Source organism: Phocoena sinus, chromosome 6 (genome assembly GCF_008692025.1).
Source record: "Phocoena sinus isolate mPhoSin1 chromosome 6, mPhoSin1.pri, whole genome shotgun sequence".
Lineage (NCBI taxonomy): Eukaryota > Metazoa > Chordata > Mammalia > Artiodactyla > Phocoenidae > Phocoena > Phocoena sinus.
The window spans coordinates 395,009-412,355 of NC_045768.1; the positions used below are offsets into that span (position 1 = coordinate 395,009).

A 17,347-nucleotide genomic window follows, 5' to 3' on the forward strand; every position below is an offset into this window, starting at 1 on the left:
GAAGTGGGGGTGAAAGCCACAGAAAGCTAATCTAGCCCTCCAGCAAAAGGAGAGGGGCCTCACAGGCTGAGGGGTCCACTGGGCCAGGCTGAGGAAAGGCAGCAGCCAGGGAGGCCCTGAGGGCCAGGGGTCTGCAGCAGGCGCCAGGTCCACCTGGTTTACCCGGGATTCTGATGCTTCAGGAGGGAGGGTCTGACTGGCCAACTTGACACTCCTGTCAGGACTGTGCAAACTCCCTGAACAAGGAGTTTGGGGTGCACATGGGATGGGGAGGATGGTGGGCAGCCCCAAAAAACAAGTGTCCATGGCAGAAATCAATCTGCTGAGATGGAGGAGATGGGGGCAGAAAATGGGTGACCTTACCCCAGGTCATACCTGTTTCCCACAATCGCACGCTATAGGGCTCTGCACGTCCTTTCCTCTGACCCCCTCTCCCCTCTAGAAGCTCTGCTGGTGTGCCCTCATGTCCACCATCATCACCACCCTGACTTTGCTTTTCTCTAAACATTCCTTTCCTCATGCTCTCATGGAGGCCGGGCTTCCCCTGGAGGCTCTAAAGTGTAAATGTTTATTTTCGTACAACCCCTGTACCCCTGTACCTCTGGGCCTGCAGGTAGGGTGGATGCTCTCCTGACTCCTTATGACCACTTCCAGACCATTTTCCCCTTTGCCCTAACAGCTGCCAGCCTTAACTCTCATTTTCTCAGAAGAATAATTCATTCCCCCCTCCACTCTTGCTGTTACCTTCAAAGCCAAGGCCTGCCCCCCTTATCCTTTGGGAATTTCAGCTCCTGACTCACTCACTGTCATTCTCTCCAGTACCACTTGTGCAGGAATTCTGACTTCCGAATCCACATAGGTTTCCTTCCAACCTCAACCTCCTGGCCTCTGTCTTAACATGAACCCAGGATTTGTTTTAATCAGCTATGGTAAGGTGACAGACACAAAGCCAACTGCCTTGAAAGAAGAGTTTAGAACTTACAGCTCCCAAGTGGGGCACGCCACACTGTGCAGGGCCACGTGGGGAAGCGCCAGTGCCATCAGGAACAGGAGGGAGAGGAGAGCTCGGCCACAGCCTTTACCATGTTTTCAGTGGGAAGGAGGCAGGGTACGCAAGTTTGAGCAAGTTTAGGATTGGATAGTTTGAATAATTTCAGCGGTCTCTAGTGGTCCAGTACCTGGCCCTGGGTGATTTAGGCAGGGAAATACTGGCCTGGTGTACTGGTGGCAGGAGGTGGTTGGGGTGTGGGCTCTGGATCGGTTGGTTTGCAAGTGAAAGGTGTGTTGGTGGGTGAGTTGTTTGCTGTCTCTAGGAATTAGCCAGCCTGGGAAGGGCGGTCTCTCCCCAGCCAGCAAGGCCCTCAAGATGTCAAAGCATCAAAAATCTAGAAAATAAAAAACATGATCAAGGCAGTGCTCATTCCCTTGACTCCTGTCCTCTGAGAACCTTCCCCAGCTGGCTTCAGCAGCCCCTCTTGTGGCTTTACATTTGTCTGAACAACGTCACCCAACAACTTCTCTCACCCCATTCCACTCACGCCGTTACTCCCATCAGCAGGTGGGTTCCACCCCTCCCACTGAATGGGGCTGGCCCCTTGACTTGCTTGAACTGCCAGAGAGAGAGATGCCATGCCAGTTTCAGGCTCTATGAAGGGCTGGCAGCTTTTGTTCTCATTCCCTGACAGTCCTGAGCTGCCATGTGACAATATCTGGCTACTCCTCTGGAGAGATCACCTAGAGAGAAAGGGAAAGCCTGGACGTAAGAGTCTCAGACTTCTCGCCTCACTCACACATCCTGACCGTGGCTCCGTGAGGGACACTGGCTGTTTCGGCTGTCTATTGTTGCACGACAAACCCCCCAAATGTATTACTTACTCTGAAAACTAGGTTGCATTCAGCTGGGAGGCTCTTCTACTCTGTGTGGTATCTGCCTGGGTTAGAATGGCCAAGATGTCTGGCACCTTGACTCGGGTGGCTGGGACAGCTGGGGGCTGCTCAAGTATCCCTTCCCTGAGGCCTCTCCACATGGTTTGCTTGGGGTTCTGCACAGCATGAGGGTCTCCAGGTAGTAAGACTGATTACCTGTGAGCAGGCCCCCAAGAGGCAGGAAGGTAAAGCTGCCAGTCCTCTGGCCTGGGCTTGGAAGTCCCAGAACTTTCTACGAGATTAAGTGCATCAAAACAGTCACAGGGGGCTTTCCTGGTGGCACAGTGGTTAAGAATTCGCCTGCCAATGTAGGGGACACGGGCTCGAGCCCTGGTCCGGGAAGATCCCACATGCCGCGGAGCAACTAAGCCCATGCGCCACAACTACTGAGCCTGCACTCTAGAGCCTGTGAGCTACAACTGTTGAGACTGCGTGCCACAACTACTGAAGCCCGCACGTCTAGAGCCCATGCTCCACAACGAGAAGCCACTGCAATGAGAAGCCCGCGCACTGCAATGAAGAGTAGCCCCCACTCGCCGCAAGTAGAGAAAGCCTGCGCACAGCAACGAAGACCCAATGCAGCCAAAAATAAATTAAATAAATAAAATTTAAAAAAAAAACAGTCACAGGAGGGAGATTCCTGGCAGTCCAGTGGTTAGGACTCAGTGCTTTCACTGCTGTGGGCCAGGTTCAACCACTGGTCAGGGAATAAGATCCCACAAGCTGCGAAGTGTGGCCAAACCCCCCCCCCCCCACCAAAACAGTCACAGGACCAGTGAGGACGGAGCATCACACCTGACAGGGAGGGAAGAAATTGATGGTGAGAATTTGAGACAAATTACCCACCTGCCAATAGCAGAAAAGTCAACCAGCTGAGCCCAATCTTATCACGGAATAATTAGAAAATCAACAGCTGTTTTAAGCAATTATTATGCAGCCGCACATACCTGGAACAGACACTGACACTTAAAAGTGAGATGCTGCCTCAGAAAATCTACAAACAACAAATGCTGGAGAGGGTGTGGAGAAAAGGGAACCCTCTTGCACTGTTGGTGGGAATGTAAATTGATACAGCCACTATGGAAAACAGTATGGAAGTTCCTTTAAAAACTAAAAATAGAACTACCATATGACCCAGCAATCCCACTACTGGGCATATACCCAGAGAAAACCATAATTCAAAACGACACATGCACCCCAGTGTTCATTGCAGCACTATTTACAATAGCCAGGTCATGGAAGCAACCTAGATGTCCGACGACAGACGAATGGATAAAGAAGATGTGGTACATATATAAGATGGAATATTACCTCAGCCATAAAAAGGAACGAAATTGGGTCATTTGTAGAGACGTAGATGGATCTAGAGACTGTCATACAGAGTGAAGTAAGTTAGAAAGAGAAAAACAGATATCGTATATTAACGCATAGATGTGGAACCTAGAAAAATGGTACAGACGAACTGGTTTGCAGGGCAGAAATAGAGACACAGATGTAGAGAACAAACGTATGGACACCAAGGGGGCAAAGTGGCGGGGGGGGTGGTGGTGGTGATGGGATGAATTGGGAGATTGGAATTGACATATATACGCTAATATGTATAAAATAGATAACTAATAAGAACTTGCTGTATAAAAAATAAAATTCAAAAACAAAAAAAAAAGTGAGACGCTGCCATCACAGAATTCTGAAATGTGGCCCTGACTTTGGAACCAGGCAGCAGGAGGACCTGGCAGGCAGTAAGGACATTGCTGGTGGAGGCCCGAGAAGGGCGGAGCCCAGTCAGGTATTGGCGGAAAAGTGGGACACCATTGCCTGTGGTAACGGGGAAGGCAGAAAATATATCTAAGGATCTGATTTTCCTGGCAGAAAGCTTAAAGGGCCAACTGGCTTCTTTCAGTCATTTATGCTAAAGTGAAATAAAAGAGAAATGAACTAAAGAAGTAATGTTCCATGTTCCAGCAGAAGTTGGAGGAAGTATTTCAAGCCAGGTCCTGCAGCTGGAAAAGAAAAACAATTTCTCAGCCTCAGCCTTTCCAGGCAGCAAAGGTTCTCAAGGTAAGAAATGGCGTCATGGGGAAGATCAAATCCAGGACACTGCAGCAAAACACGACCTCAGGGTTAAGAGAAATCCAAGGGCATGGCATATGACCCCTTGTTAAGACCTCTGAAGATTCCCAGGGGGCGGGACCCTCATAGGTGCTGTCAGCCATACAGAAGCGCCTCCAGGCGTCTTGAGGTCTTTGTGCCACAGCACATCGCTCGATGTCCCCAGCAGAAAGGAGCCGCTCAAAGATATTTACAGTGTAGCTTCTGTCTAATAAAATGTGTTATAATTTGATACCTAGAAAATCCACAAAGTTTTTTTTAGGGGTTGTATTTGCTTGAACTACAATGGACAAAGTTCAAAGTAAAAGAGGCCTCTGGGCTCTCAACTGTCTCCAGGCAAGAAGCAGGCTGAGGAAGCTACTCAGCAGCAAACAGGGCCCATTTCCCATGGAAAAGGGAGGATGACCGAGCATGCAGGGCCAAGAGGCAGAGGGAGAAGCCACTGGGAGCCATAAAAAAGGGTGGGTGCGTTAGGGAAGCACTTGCCGGGAGCAGACAAGCCCTTAAAGGAACACTGTGACAGCTGTCTGCTGGATTTCAACATTGCTGTGCATCCGTGGCTGCAGGGGGCACACCCCCTTTTCCTTTTTGAACCGGGTGTCTATTCACTTATCCTGTGCCTCCCCTTGGAACGTTGGGTCTCGGGGGGCAGACAACTTGCCTCTGGCCTTGTTGCACATCATAAGCCAAGAGCCACGCTGAGGTGGTGGTTCTAGCGTCTTCACGTGGGAGGAGCATGCATCATTAGGGGTCAGAGGGTGGACGGGTGGGGGGCAGCCTGTTCCACTGGTAGCCCCCACAACGCGCCACACTTTCAGGACTCATGCTCTTGTGCACAGCCCTCCCACACGGACTCCAAGCTCGCCTGCGTGACTTGCTTTGGCCGGCGGGATACTAGCAGGTGTGATTCAAGCAGAGGCCCACTGGGACCTATCACTTAGAGCAGAGCCTCCACATGGTAAGCCGTCCAGCTCTCCTGCATGGATAGGGTCACATGGAAGAAAATGAGGTGCTCTGGGCAAATTCCCAGCTGAGTCCAACCGAAGGAGGTATCCGGCTGACACAGTGTGGAACAGAAGATGCCCAGTCAGTCACAGAACTGTGCAAAATAATAAGTTGATGTGGTTTTAAGCTATGAAGTTTGGGGGGGTGAGGTTGTCACAGATCAGCGGGTAACAGAGACACCATCACCCCTAGCACCTGCAGCCCCTTGCAAAAGTCTCTGGAGCACTTCCCGGCCTCGCTCACTTCCTCTATCAGCTATCCTCTGAACCCACTGGGACCTCCGACCCTCGGATCTGCCCCCTCCGGTGTCCTCTCTTCTTCACTTGCTGAGCTCAGATGCCCCGGGCAAGCATCCCTCTTAGACAGCTCGCTGTCTCCCCCTCACCTCACTGCACTCGCCCAGCATAACCGCAGTCTTGGCTGAATCCAGCTCTCCTTTCTCCTCGCCTTCTCGGGGGCAGCCTAAATAGGCTGGAGGAAAACACACAGTCACGCGGACGGGTCCCCTTGACACTGCCAGGCCACCCTACTGTCTTTTCCTAGTTCCCTCCTGGTCCTCTCTCCTTGGACCACACTCCCTTCTCACCTTCAACTGATGGCCTCGTTCTCATCAGAAGAGAACCCCCCAGATTCCTACCCCCACATCCACTCACCTCTCAGACTCCTCTTCAAGCTGTGGCTGAGCTGAGCCACCCAGGCTCCTGTCAGAGGCCAGCCCCCGCCCTCCCCTCTCAGGCGATTGCCTCACCTCTTTCTCCTCCATGGGCTCATTCCTGCTGGTGGACAACATGCTGCTTCCTTTCCCACTATAAAACCAACACTCTCTCTGGACTTGCCTTTTCTTTCTCGCTTCGGTCGCTTCTCTGCTCCTTTTCAGCCAGAACACCCCAGAAGAGTTGTCAGTCTCAAGGTTTCCAAGCCTCTCCTTCCACTCCCCCTTAGCCCGTTCAGTTGGGCTTATTCCTCCATCACTTACTTGTCAAGGTGACCAGTGCCCTCGTGCTGCATGCTCTATTGACTAATTCCCAGTGCCCACTGACCAGGACCTCTCAGCAGCATCAGAGAAGGCTGATCCCTCCCGCTCACCCTAGCACTGTCTTCACTTGGCTCCTGGCCCACTGCCCTCTCCTGGTTTCCCTCATACCTGACATCCTCATGCTCTTTACCAGCTCCTTCTCTTCTCAAATACTCTCTTAGTATGAGAGTACCCAGGGCTCAATCTTCTCCCTCTCTGTTTCTCTATTTGCATTTCCTCCCACGGTGAGCTCATCCAGCTGTATGGCTTTAAATACAAGTATGCTAATGAATGCCAAATCTGTACCCCAGGCTGGACCCCTCCCTGAACGCCATATTCACATATTCAACTGCCTTATAACCTTAACGTGCAGCCTGAGGGAGAAATACATTTTTATTTTGCTAAGCTTCTGAGAATTGAGGAATGTTTGTTACTGCAGCATAACCAGGGCTATCCTGACTGCTACAGAACACTGCCACCACAGGTGTCCCAACATCATCGTTTCTTGGGTGGGTGCTTGCATTGGCTTCCTAAACAGACTGCCTGCTTCCACTCTTTCTGGCACTGTCTCCATCAGACAGTGTGATGCACTGAACAGCTATTCCTCTGCTCCAATCCTCCAGTGGCTCACTTTTCTGAGTGTGAAAGTCAAAGTCCTCACGAGAGCCTACATGACCCCCTTCCCGTCCTCCACCTCTCTGGCCTTGTCCCCTGTTGCTCTCATGCACTCCTTTGCTCACGGTGGCCACCTCCACTTTTCAGACACACCGAACGTGTTCCCAATTTATGGCCTTGGCACTGGCTCTTCTCTCTGCTGGAGATGCTCTTCCCCTAGAACCCACATGGCTCACTCCTCCTCCTCCTCCCAGTTTGTTCAAATTACTTGGCAATGAGGCCTACCCCGCCCACTACCTTTCCTGGATCCCCAACTCCCTGATGCTGATCTACTTGTTTCCCCACAGCACTGATCACTTTTTAACATGGCATATAACTCACACGTCACGGGCCTTCTCTGCCTCCCTCGCTAGAACAGGGGTTTTCAATTTGTTGGGTGCACCGGTGTGGAGTGGTTTCATCGGGCGCTGGGGCTGAGAGCCCGCTGGAGTGGTTGTCAGGAGACAGGTAAAGCCCCGCCAAAGTCCTCAGCCCTTGGAGCTCCTGTTCAGGAAGGACCTGGCCCAGGCTGTTCAGCGCCCCGGCTCGAAGCCCAGGGAAGGTTGGTGTAGCCCGAGGATGGGCTATAGCGGCGGTCTCCAACCTTTTTGGCACCAGGGACCAGTTTCGTGGAAGACAGTTTTTCCACAGACCGAGGGCGGGGGCGGGGGCGGATGGGGGGGGCGTGTTCAGGCGGTAATGCGAGCGACAGGGAGCGGCAGATGAAGCTTCGCTCTCTCGCCCACTGCTCACCTCCTGCTGTGCACCCAGGCCGCGGACTGGTACCGGTCCACAGACTGGGGTTTGGGGACCCCTGGGCTACAGGGTCCTGATCCGGGCCCCTCTGTGGAGGCGGCCAGGGAGGAGGAGGGCGGGCCTGTCGGCACTGGACCCAGCCCCTACGCCACGGTGGCCCCTGGGCTCCGGGTCCCTGTCCCCACTCCGGCCTCCTGCCCGCTGTCCGAGGACGGGGGACGGTTTACCGGCAGCCGCAGCCAGTCCCGCAGGGACCCCGACCTGCAGAGCCCGGAAGGCCCGGGGCGCGGAGCCAGGCCGCCCTCCTCGAGGGGCGGGGGCCGGGTCGGGGTCGCGGGGGCGAGGGCGGAGGCCGGGTCGGTGTCGGGGTAGAGGGTCGGGGCCGGGAGCCTGTAGGTTGGCCTCCCGCACAAAGCTTCCCGCGAAACTGACGTCGCGCCGGGCGGCCGCGCAGGCACCGCCCCCGATCGCGCCCCTCCCCCGCGCTGGCCCAGCTCCTCAGCGCGCCGGCGCACTCGCCCTCCTGCCATTGGCTGCGCCGTGGCGGCGCGCGCCGGCCGGCGCACTGCGCGCCCCACCATTGGCCGGGCGGCGGCGCGCGGGGGTGTGTCCGCGTCGAACTCCGCCCCTGGCCCCGCTCGCTGAGGAGCGCGCGGCGGCGGCTGCGGCGGCGCGTGGCAGGTCCGGCGGGTGCCAGGAGGCGGCGGCCCGACCCCGGCCCAGCCTCGTCCCGCCCGCCCGCCCGCCCGGCCCCGATCCTGACCCCGACTCATCCGACTGGCCCGCCCGGCTCGCCGTGGCCCCGCCCCGGCCCCGGCCCCTCCTGAGGGAGAGGCGCCGCCGGCCGAGCGCAGGCCCGGCCATGACCGACTTCAAATTGGGCATCGTGCGGCTCGGCCGGGTGGCCGGGAAGGTGAGCGACGCGGGGCTGGGGCTAAGGTCGGGCCGGGGGACTGGGGCGCTGGGCCGGGGGCTGGGCCGGCTCTGGGAGTAGGGGGCCGGGGTGCGAGGCAGGGGGCCGGACCGGAGCTGGGGGTGGCGGGCGGGGTCTGGGAGTCGGAGTCGGGGGTGCGAGGCTGGGGGACGGGGGCTGAATCGGGAGCCCGACCCGGGCCGGGGCACGGGCAAGGGCCGGGCGGTTTGCGGGCGGCGGGCCGGCGGCCTGGCTCCCGGGGCAGCCCTCCTCCGGTTGTGGCCCGGGACTCCGGCCGTGCGCCGTGGCCGGGGGAGCAGGGGGCTGTGGCTGCGCCTGCGGCCGCGGGGAGCGCAGGCCCTTCCGAGGCGGCGCGCTCGCTCCTCGCCGAGACCTGCGTGTGCGCGCCGCCTGTGCCTGCCGGTCCGTAGTGAGCTTCGGGCAGGGTACGTGCTGCCAGCGGCGGCCCCGTCTGGCTGAGCCTCAGTGGGCCTCGCCAGAGCAGGGCCTCCCTCTGCTTCTCTCCCTTACCTGGCCCCGCCCTCCGCGTGTTCGAGGCTGGGGCTTCCTGGCACCTGTGGGCATTGAGGCTTGGCTGTTTCCAGGAGCCGGCCGGCCGTGCAGCTGCACCAGCCACGGACCTTACCCTGGATGGGAACCCTGTTCCCATCACCAGCGGCGGAAGCTTCTGGTGGGAGAGAGGAGCAGAGGCAGTCAGATGAAGGTAAAACCGATTCAGATGCTAGAAAAAAGCTTTCCAAGCGAGAATGACACTGGTCCGTTTTGGGGACCGTTTCCTGCCCTTCCTGCAAGGGGACGTGACTTTCTAACTAGGGAAGGGTGGGCTCCCCATCAGCTCTGAGGTCCCTTCTAACTCAGTGACTGATTGCACTAATGTCATCCCTTAAAACTTTTATTTGGAACATTTTAGACAGACAGAGGTAGGAAGGACGATTCAGTGAGCACCTGTGTGAGGACCGCCTGGCTTAATAAATAAAATAAATGTTAACTGAAACCTTCTGCATATTCTGCCTCAATCCCGGCCCCCTCCCTCTACTCCAGTGACGTCATACTCTTGGACTAGGTTTATCAGCACGTTAAAATGCACAGCTTAGTACTTGTCCAGTCCTGTGGCACTTCTTTTGGTTCTTCGTGAGCAGATGGGAAGTGAAGCCTGATGCCGCGACTCTGCGCAGTCAGGAGTGGGGAAGGACCAAGCTTTGGCACCTCCACCTGCTTTCAGAGTAGACGGCCCCTCGCCTGCTGAGCTCGCTTAGTCTCAAGGGGCGGCTCCTGCTCATTGTCGGTACCTCGTACTGATTCCAAATGTAACGTCTTGAAACGTTAATTTCCAGACCAAGTACACACTGATAGATGAGCAGGACATCCCGCTGGTGGAGGGCTACTCCTTCGAGGTAAGGACGCCGTTCCTTTGCCAGCATGCCCTTAGTCATGCCCAGGAGGGTCACAAGGGGTGGGTTTTCTTCCCTGTGATGTGAGGGCAAGACCTGGTACGTGAGCATCTCAAGCTGTCTGTCTGTCACTGCCCCGTGGAGCCCCCTACCGCCTCTGCGATGCTGGTCTTCCCCCACTTCCGCCTGGTTGCAAGCTCTTCCTGAAAAGGAGACAAATTGTGTCATGTTTGTGATTGAGTTCAGTTGGACAAGCTTCTGTGCCCTGGGAGACTCTCCAGGGCTGCCCCCCCTTCTCTCGCCCTCTGCTGTTCCTACCTGATGAAGCTGTTTGGCCTCTAGTCCTCACCCGCGCACTCCTCCTTCCACGAGTCTGTGGACCCACTCTTACCTCCGATGTCACCCTTTTACACTTACTTGGTCTAGGGTTTATCTTCTTTTTACTGGGTGGGGCTTTTTTTTTTTTTTTTTAAGGGTAGGAAGATTTATTTCTCTGTGTCCACAATGTTTTGCAAACAGTGGTTAGTGACTGTGTCTTGCCTCCACTAGAGGAGGGTGCTTCTTGGTGCCACGTGTCTGGGAGACTCCAGAGACCCCCAGGGTCCCAGGAATAGGCCTGGGATTGTCCCTCTGGCTTGTTTTTTAATTTGGAATGTTGTTGATAATCAGAGGCTTTTTAACAGAGCTTTTTCTTGTTTTCTCTCAGGCCCGGATGGAAGTAGACGCAGATGGAAATGGTGCTAAGATATTTGCATACGCCTTTGACAAGAACCGAGGAAGGGGGTCGGGAAGGCTCCTTCATGAGCTGCTGTGGTGGGTGTTCCAAGCTGCTTGTTTGCCCTGTCGGGTTTGCGCAAGCCTTGAGGTGCACGGGGCTCGTGGAGCCAGCAGACCCCTTGTTGACACATGGTGCCTTCCCCAGGTCTCCCAGTTAATTCTGTGTCATTGTCACTATCCCGGAGGGGTGGCTGCTTTGCGACCTGTGGCACTGGCAGGGCAGCCAGAGAGTCTGCAGGCTGAGCGCCCTTTCTGCTCGGTGTGTTTGGGACACAGCCTCCTCTGGGGGTTGGTGGGGTCTGGCCCCTCCTCTGGGTTGGGGAAGGGCCTTCCTCTCCTCTGTGTGAACAGCGAGGTTCCGAAGTGCTTGGGACCACACAAGTGGGGTGTCCTCCAGGCTGTGTGTGAGATGGTTTCGGGTTCCCTCCTTGGCTCCCTGCAGCCTAGCTCTTAAATCCAGGGGCTGGGCTGTCCACGTGGCCTGTCCTGTTTGGGCCACAGACTGACATACTTGGGTTCCTCTCTGCAGCCTTGCTCCTGATGGGTCCCGTCGGTGTGACGAGGGACCAGTTCAGGGCACACGGCTGAGGTGTTCAGGAGGGTTGGGAGCCCATCTGGAGCATTGTCTGTTTCCTAGGGAGCGGCACAGGGGGGGCATCGCCCCTGGGTTTCAGGTGGTGCATCTCAACGCTGTCACTGTGGACAATCGCCTGGACAACCTGCAGCTAGTGCCATGGGGCTGGCGGCCCAGAGCCGAGGAGACCTCCAGCAAGCAGAGGTGGGTCTTCTTGGGGCCTGGTGATGTGGCCGAGATGCCCCTGAGGGCGGCCCCTCCAAGCTCACTGCCAAGAGGGGCCCGCGTCTACTCTGTGCTCTGAGGCTTCTGTGGATTTGGTGACCTTGGCCGTTTTCTCTCAGGGTGCGGGGGTCCCCTTTTTTTTCACGGGGGGAGGAGACCGTTTGGAGGCTTATCTTTCTGAATTGTCTCTTGCGGGGAGAGGGGTTGTGTGGGCCGGTCCCCTGTAGGCGGGCAGGACGCCCTGGAGATGTAGGAGCCGTCTCCATCTCAGGGGTGCCCCTGTGCACACAGGTAGATGGGTCTTGCTGTCATGCTCTTTTGTAAGCAGTTTGTCTGGTCAGTGGTTTAAAGGAAGCAGGACAGTGTGGCTCGGGGGTTGGCGACTCGGCCTCCACCTTTCCTTGGTCCTGAGGATTTGGGCGGAGGGGATGCTCCGAGGGCAGTTCCCGTGGCCCCAGGAACAAGCCCCTTGTGACTTCATGGAGCCCTTAGGAAGAGCTGGGGGACCAGCAGGATGGGAGCCAAAATGAGCCAGGGTGTCCCTGGCCACCTGTGCATCATTTAGGGGCTCCCTAGGGCTTCTGTGCGTCTCCTCGGGCCCCTGGGCAGCTTTTCCTGACTTTGGCGGTGCTGGTACTGACTTCCCCTACAGGCAGAAGTCGGTGAGGTCGGTGCGGGGGTGTCAGTGTTTCTTAGGATGGAGACTGGGTGGCATCTTTGCAGTGGTCACCACTGGGGTCTTGGCAGAGCCCCATGCACTGGAGGTAGGAAATGGCGGGATTGCCCGGCCAGCTGGGCTTGCTGGTGGGGGATGGTCCCCAGGTGTAAGAAGGCCACATCCAATCTGATGCTGCTATAGCTCTGGAGGGGTATCCATAACTCTGTATGAGGGGAGGGGGTGGGTCTCCAGGCGTTGGGGGTCTCTGCTCTGTTGTTAGAGGCTGATCCTAAGACCCCCTCCTGAGGGAGGCTGATCCTCTTGTGGTAGCTGGGTTAGGATTTTCATCTTCCTGGAGGTTACGTGAGTCTAGACTTCTGGTTGCAAGTGACAGAAACTAAGCCCAATTTCGCTGAAGCAAAGATAGGACCCTTAATGGCTCCCCTGCTGAGATGCGGAAAGCCACAAAGCCACCTCCAGGTCTCAGGAGCGGCTGCCAGGGCTGCACACCCGCTTTCCTCAGCCGTGTCTGGTGGCGTGGGGAAGTCAGCTTGTTTTGAGTCACTTCTGTCTCCGTGCTGGGGGCAGGAGGGTTCTTTCATCAACAGAAGGAAGCTTGTGTGTAAGGGCGGCTGATCGGAACACCAGCCTCTGTGGATTTCCCCCAAGTTGTCCAGCACTCACATGGGTTCAGGGCAGGCCTGGGGCTCACCCTCCCTGGCTCCATGCAGGTCTGCTGCTGCCCATTGCAGACACTGGAGGGACACTGCCCACCGTGTCACCCAGCGATGGGTCTGTCTTTCTGGGATCTCAGCATTTGTCCATCTGAGCACCACGTATTGTTGTGAGATGAGGTGACCACGGTTAAGAAGACCTGTTTGGAAAAGGGTCTGTTACACTCAGGGCTGCCCCACCGGTGGTCTCCCCCAGGCCATGGCCCAGCTGCCCCATTCTCCTTGAGAACACTCCCAGGAGGCCCAGGACCACCCCAGGGGCCTCTCCCTGCTGGTCGGCCCAGGGGCAGAGGGGTTGGGGTTGGCCTTAGTTTGCCAGCCTGGGGTCGGCCCGTCAGCAGTCCTCCACCTGTCCGGGCAGAGCCAGCCCAAGGGTGGCCTGAACTCCCCGCTGGCCCGGCGTCACGTATCCTTCCATCTCACTCAGTGGCCTCCGCATGGCGGCTCTTTGTAGGAATCACCCCATATGTGAGGCGGGCGGTTTGGCAGCACAGCTCCTGCCAGGCACCTACCTTCTGCTCTGCTTTCCTGGCGTCACTTCAGTGGGGCCACAAGGGCGGCCCAGCCGGGTGGAAGGTGCTCTTTGCAAAGGTGCATTTTCCTCCCTTTCTGCCCTCAAAAGCCGGCTGGGACTGAAACTCACCTCTGTCTTCCAGGACTTCATTGAAGGGCTCAGAAAGTAGCCAGTTTTCTCCCACATCCTGACTTTCACCCTTTTCTTCTTTAAAAAAATCTTTTTATTGTGGCAAAATACAGATAACATTTACTGTCTTAACCACTTTTAAGTGCATGGTTCCGTAGCATTAAGCAAATTCAAATTGTCGTGTGTCATCACTACCATTGTCTCTAGAACTGTCTCATCTTCCCAAACCGAAGCTGTGTCCCCATTAATCACTAATTCCCCACCCATCTCCTCTGCCAGCCCCTGGTGCCTACTGTTCTGTGAATTGACAAGTCCTTGGACCTTATCTGAGTGGATTAATATGGCATTTGTCTTTTTGTCTGCCTTATTTCACTTCGCCTCATTTATGTCTTTGAGGCTCATCCATGTCATAGCATGTGTCAGAATTTCCTTCGTTTTTAAGGTTCAGTAATACTCCATTGAGTGTGTGTGTGTGTGTGTGTGTGTGGCACATTTGGTTTATCCATCAGCCATCAGTGGGCACTTGGGTTGCCTCTACCCCTTGTCTGTCGTGAACGATGCTGCTGTGAACACAGTTGTACAAAGAGCTCTTCGAGTCCCTGCTTTTGATTCTTCAGAGTGTGCACCCAGAAGTGGAATTGCAGGATCATAGGATAATTCCATCTACTTCTTGAGGAAGCCCCACGCTGTTGTCCACAGCATCTGCGCCATTTTACCTTCCCCCCAGCAGCGCACCGAGGCCCCGGTGTCTCCGTACCTTCACCAACACTTGTTTTCTGTTTGTTTGATAGTAGCCATCCAGGAGTGTGAGGTGGTCTCATTGCGGTTTTGAGTTGCATTTTCCTGATGATCAGTGATGTTAAATTAAGCATCTTTTCATGTGCTTTTTGGCCATTTGTATGTCTTCTTTGGAGAAATATCTATTCAGATGCTTTACCCTTTTTGAAATTGGGTCATTTGTTTTTTTGGTTGACTTGTAGAGTTCTTTATATATTCTGGGTACAAATCCCCTTATCAGATATATGGTTTGCAAATATTTTCTCCCATTCTATAGGTTGCCTTTTCATTCTATTGATTGTCTGTTGATTGTCTCTTTTTTTAAAAGTTTTTATTTATTTATTTATTTATTTAGGCTGCATTGGGTCTTCATTGCTGTGCGCAGGCTTTCTCTAGTTGCGGTGAGCAGGGGCTACTCTTTATTGCTGTGTGCGGGCTTCTCACTGGGGTGGCTTCTCTTGTTGCAGAGCACGGGCTGTAGGTGTGTGAGCTTCAGTAGTTGCAGCATGTGGGCTCCGTAGTTGTGGCTCTCGGGCTCTAGAGCGCAGGCTCGGTAGTTGTGGTGCACAGGCTTAGTTGCTCCGCGGCACGTGGGATCTTCCCGGACCAGGACTCGAACCTGTGTCCCCTGCACTGGCAGGCGGATTCTTAACCACTGCACCATCAGGAAAGTCCCTGATTGTCTCTTTTGATGCACAAAATAATTGACTTTTCATGGAGTCCAATTTGCCTATTTTTTCTCTTGTCACTGTGCCTTTGGTGTCATATCCAGGATTATTGCCAAATCCGATGTTGTGAAGCTTTTGTCCTGTTTTCTCTGAGAGTTTTATTGTTTGGGGTCTTACATTTAGGTCCTTGATCCATTTTTTTTTTTTTTTTTTTTTTTTTTGCGGTACGCGGGCCTCTCACTGTTGTGGCCTCTCCCGTTGCGGAGCACAGGCTCCGGACGCGCAGGCTCAGCAGCCATGGCTCACGGGCCCAGCCGCTCCGCGGCATGTGGGATCTTCCCGGACCGGGGCACGAACCCGTGTCCCCTGCATTGGCAGGCGGACTCTCAACCACTGCGCCACCAGGGAAGCCCCTTGATCCATTTTGAATTAATTTTTGTCTGTCACATTAGAAGAGGGTGACCCTTCCTTTTTTCTTTTTTTTTTTGGAAGTATAGTTGATTTACAGTGCTGTGCCAGACCCTTCCCTTTTTTATCCAAGTCCCTCCCGGCCCGGTCTCCAGAGAGGGTGGGTGGGTTGAAGGGGATGGTCCACCCATCCGTTTGCTCTCGAAGTGCGGGAGGTGCCTCCTTTGGAGGCCAGCCCCAGGGCGGGCCGCTCATTGCCTTGTGCTCACCCCACCGCCCGTGCCTCTTGTGGGGCAGTTGCGGGCACTTACAAGCTTCTGGCCCTGTCCAGCAAGAGAAGTGTTCGGGGGGTGTAGAGCAGCTCACAGCAATCGGGCAGGCAGGCCAACCAGAGGCAGATGTGGGCGCCCTCGGGGCCGCGAGCACGTGATCTCCGTGCCTGTCTTGTGTGCAGCCGTCCCAGGCGTTGGGGAGATTGACGAGCAAGGCAGACAAAGCCCTGCCCTGTGCCTTTTAGTGGGAAGATGAAACAGGCTACATACTGGATGTTCCAGAGAGGTGAGCCCAGGCAGTGGGGTGGGCCAAAGGAGAGTCAAGCTGCAAAGCTGGGGGCGGGGCAGCCTGAGAAGAGGAAGCAGCTGGTCCACCCTGGGGTCACTCATTGTCACCTCCATACCTTGACCCTTCCTGGCCAAGGCATCCTGAAGCGCCTGCTTCTCTCTTTAAGGGAGCAAAGCTTATACTGGCTGGCGATTCAGCAGCTGCCCACGGACCCCATAGAGGAGCAGTTCCCCGTCCTGAACGTGACCCGGTACTACAACGCCAATGGGGACGTGGTGGAGGAGGAGGAGACGTCCTGCACCTACTACGAGTGCCATTACCCGCCCTGCACCATGATGGAGAAGCAGGTGCGCGGTGGGGGAGCCGGGCCTCCCCTAGGACTGCCCTCTCGCGGCTTCTCCCCTGCGGTGGCCGTTCCTTTGTCACTGCCTGACCGGGGCCCAGACCCTTCGGCCTCGGCGCACGGGCGGCCAGGTCCTCGCAGGTCTGCCGTGTGACCGGAGCGCTGCTCTTCTGTGTCCTTTCAGCTCCGGGAGTTCAACATCTGCGGGCGCTGCCAGGTGGCGCGCTACTGCGGCTCCCAGTGCCAGCAGAAGGACTGGCCGGCCCACAAGAAGCACTGTCGGGAGAAGAGGCGCCCCTTCCAGCACGAGCTTGAGCCGGAGCGATGACCGGGTGGTCAAGTGGCTTCTGATCTCCCCGGGCTGCGGGCTCTGCGGGCAGCTGGACCGGGGCCACCAGAGGGGCTGTTCCTGCACCGGCTCCGCCACCGGAGGCCCCCCCCCCACCGCACCCCGCGGAGCAGAGACAGCTGGGAGGCCCCCCGGGACGCTTCTCATTATTTATATGTTAATATGTTTGTAAACTCATGTACAGTTTTTTTGGGGGGGAGGCAGCGGGAGGGTTAGAAAGTACAAATAGGGTCATTTGCTGTAACACTCACTTTCCGGGCGGCTGAGCCGAGGAGGGCGGTCCGCCCGGGTTGGGGCAAAGTAAAGGGTGGGACCGCCCGGAGTCCTGGCTGCTGTCTGCTCTCCGCCTCGGCCGGCATCCGTGGTGTGGGTGCGGGTGCGAGGGCTGCCGTCCCCACCCCCAGGCTGCGTGGGAGCGGGAGGGAGACCCAGACGTGTCCCTGTCCTGCGGCAGGAGCTGCTGAGGGTTGTTAGTTGCTTGGCCCCTGTTCTCAACCCCTTTGAACTCATACAGTGGGCGCCTGGGAGCTCGGGGCGGGGCAGGGGGGTGGGGCTTCTCCCAGCAGGACTGCTGAGGTCCGCCTGCGACTTGGAGCAGCCAGAGGGGTGAGAACTGCTTTCCTGTGCTCCTTCTGGGAGCCGCAGATCTCAGGGCTGGGCAGCGTCTGGTGCACCTGGCCAAGACACCTGGGGGCCATAAGCTGGGTGGTGTGGCTGGGAACTTGCTGGTCTCCAGGGAGAGTGAAGGCTGACACCCGTCTTGGGTCATCCCTGGCCCCACGTTGGTCCTGCAGGCTCCTGCCACGCCCTCCTTTCTGCAGCGTTTCTGCAATCTCCCAG

General features: G+C 56.2%; 1 protein-coding gene across 1 annotated transcript; it reads left to right on the forward strand.

Annotated features, from left to right (window-relative positions):
- The first annotated feature begins 8,102 nt into the window (after window positions 1-8,102).
- ZMYND19 (zinc finger MYND-type containing 19) lies at window positions 8,103-16,951 on the forward strand. Its single transcript, XM_032633917.1, has 6 exons — window positions 8,103-8,378; window positions 9,734-9,793; window positions 10,497-10,603; window positions 11,205-11,345; window positions 15,982-16,162; window positions 16,343-16,951. The coding sequence occupies exons 1-6, from the start codon at window positions 8,328-8,330 to the stop codon at window positions 16,484-16,486; spliced, it is 684 nt and encodes a 227-aa protein (XP_032489808.1). The 5' UTR covers window positions 8,103-8,327; the 3' UTR covers window positions 16,487-16,951.
- Window positions 16,952-17,347: the final 396 nt, after the last annotated feature.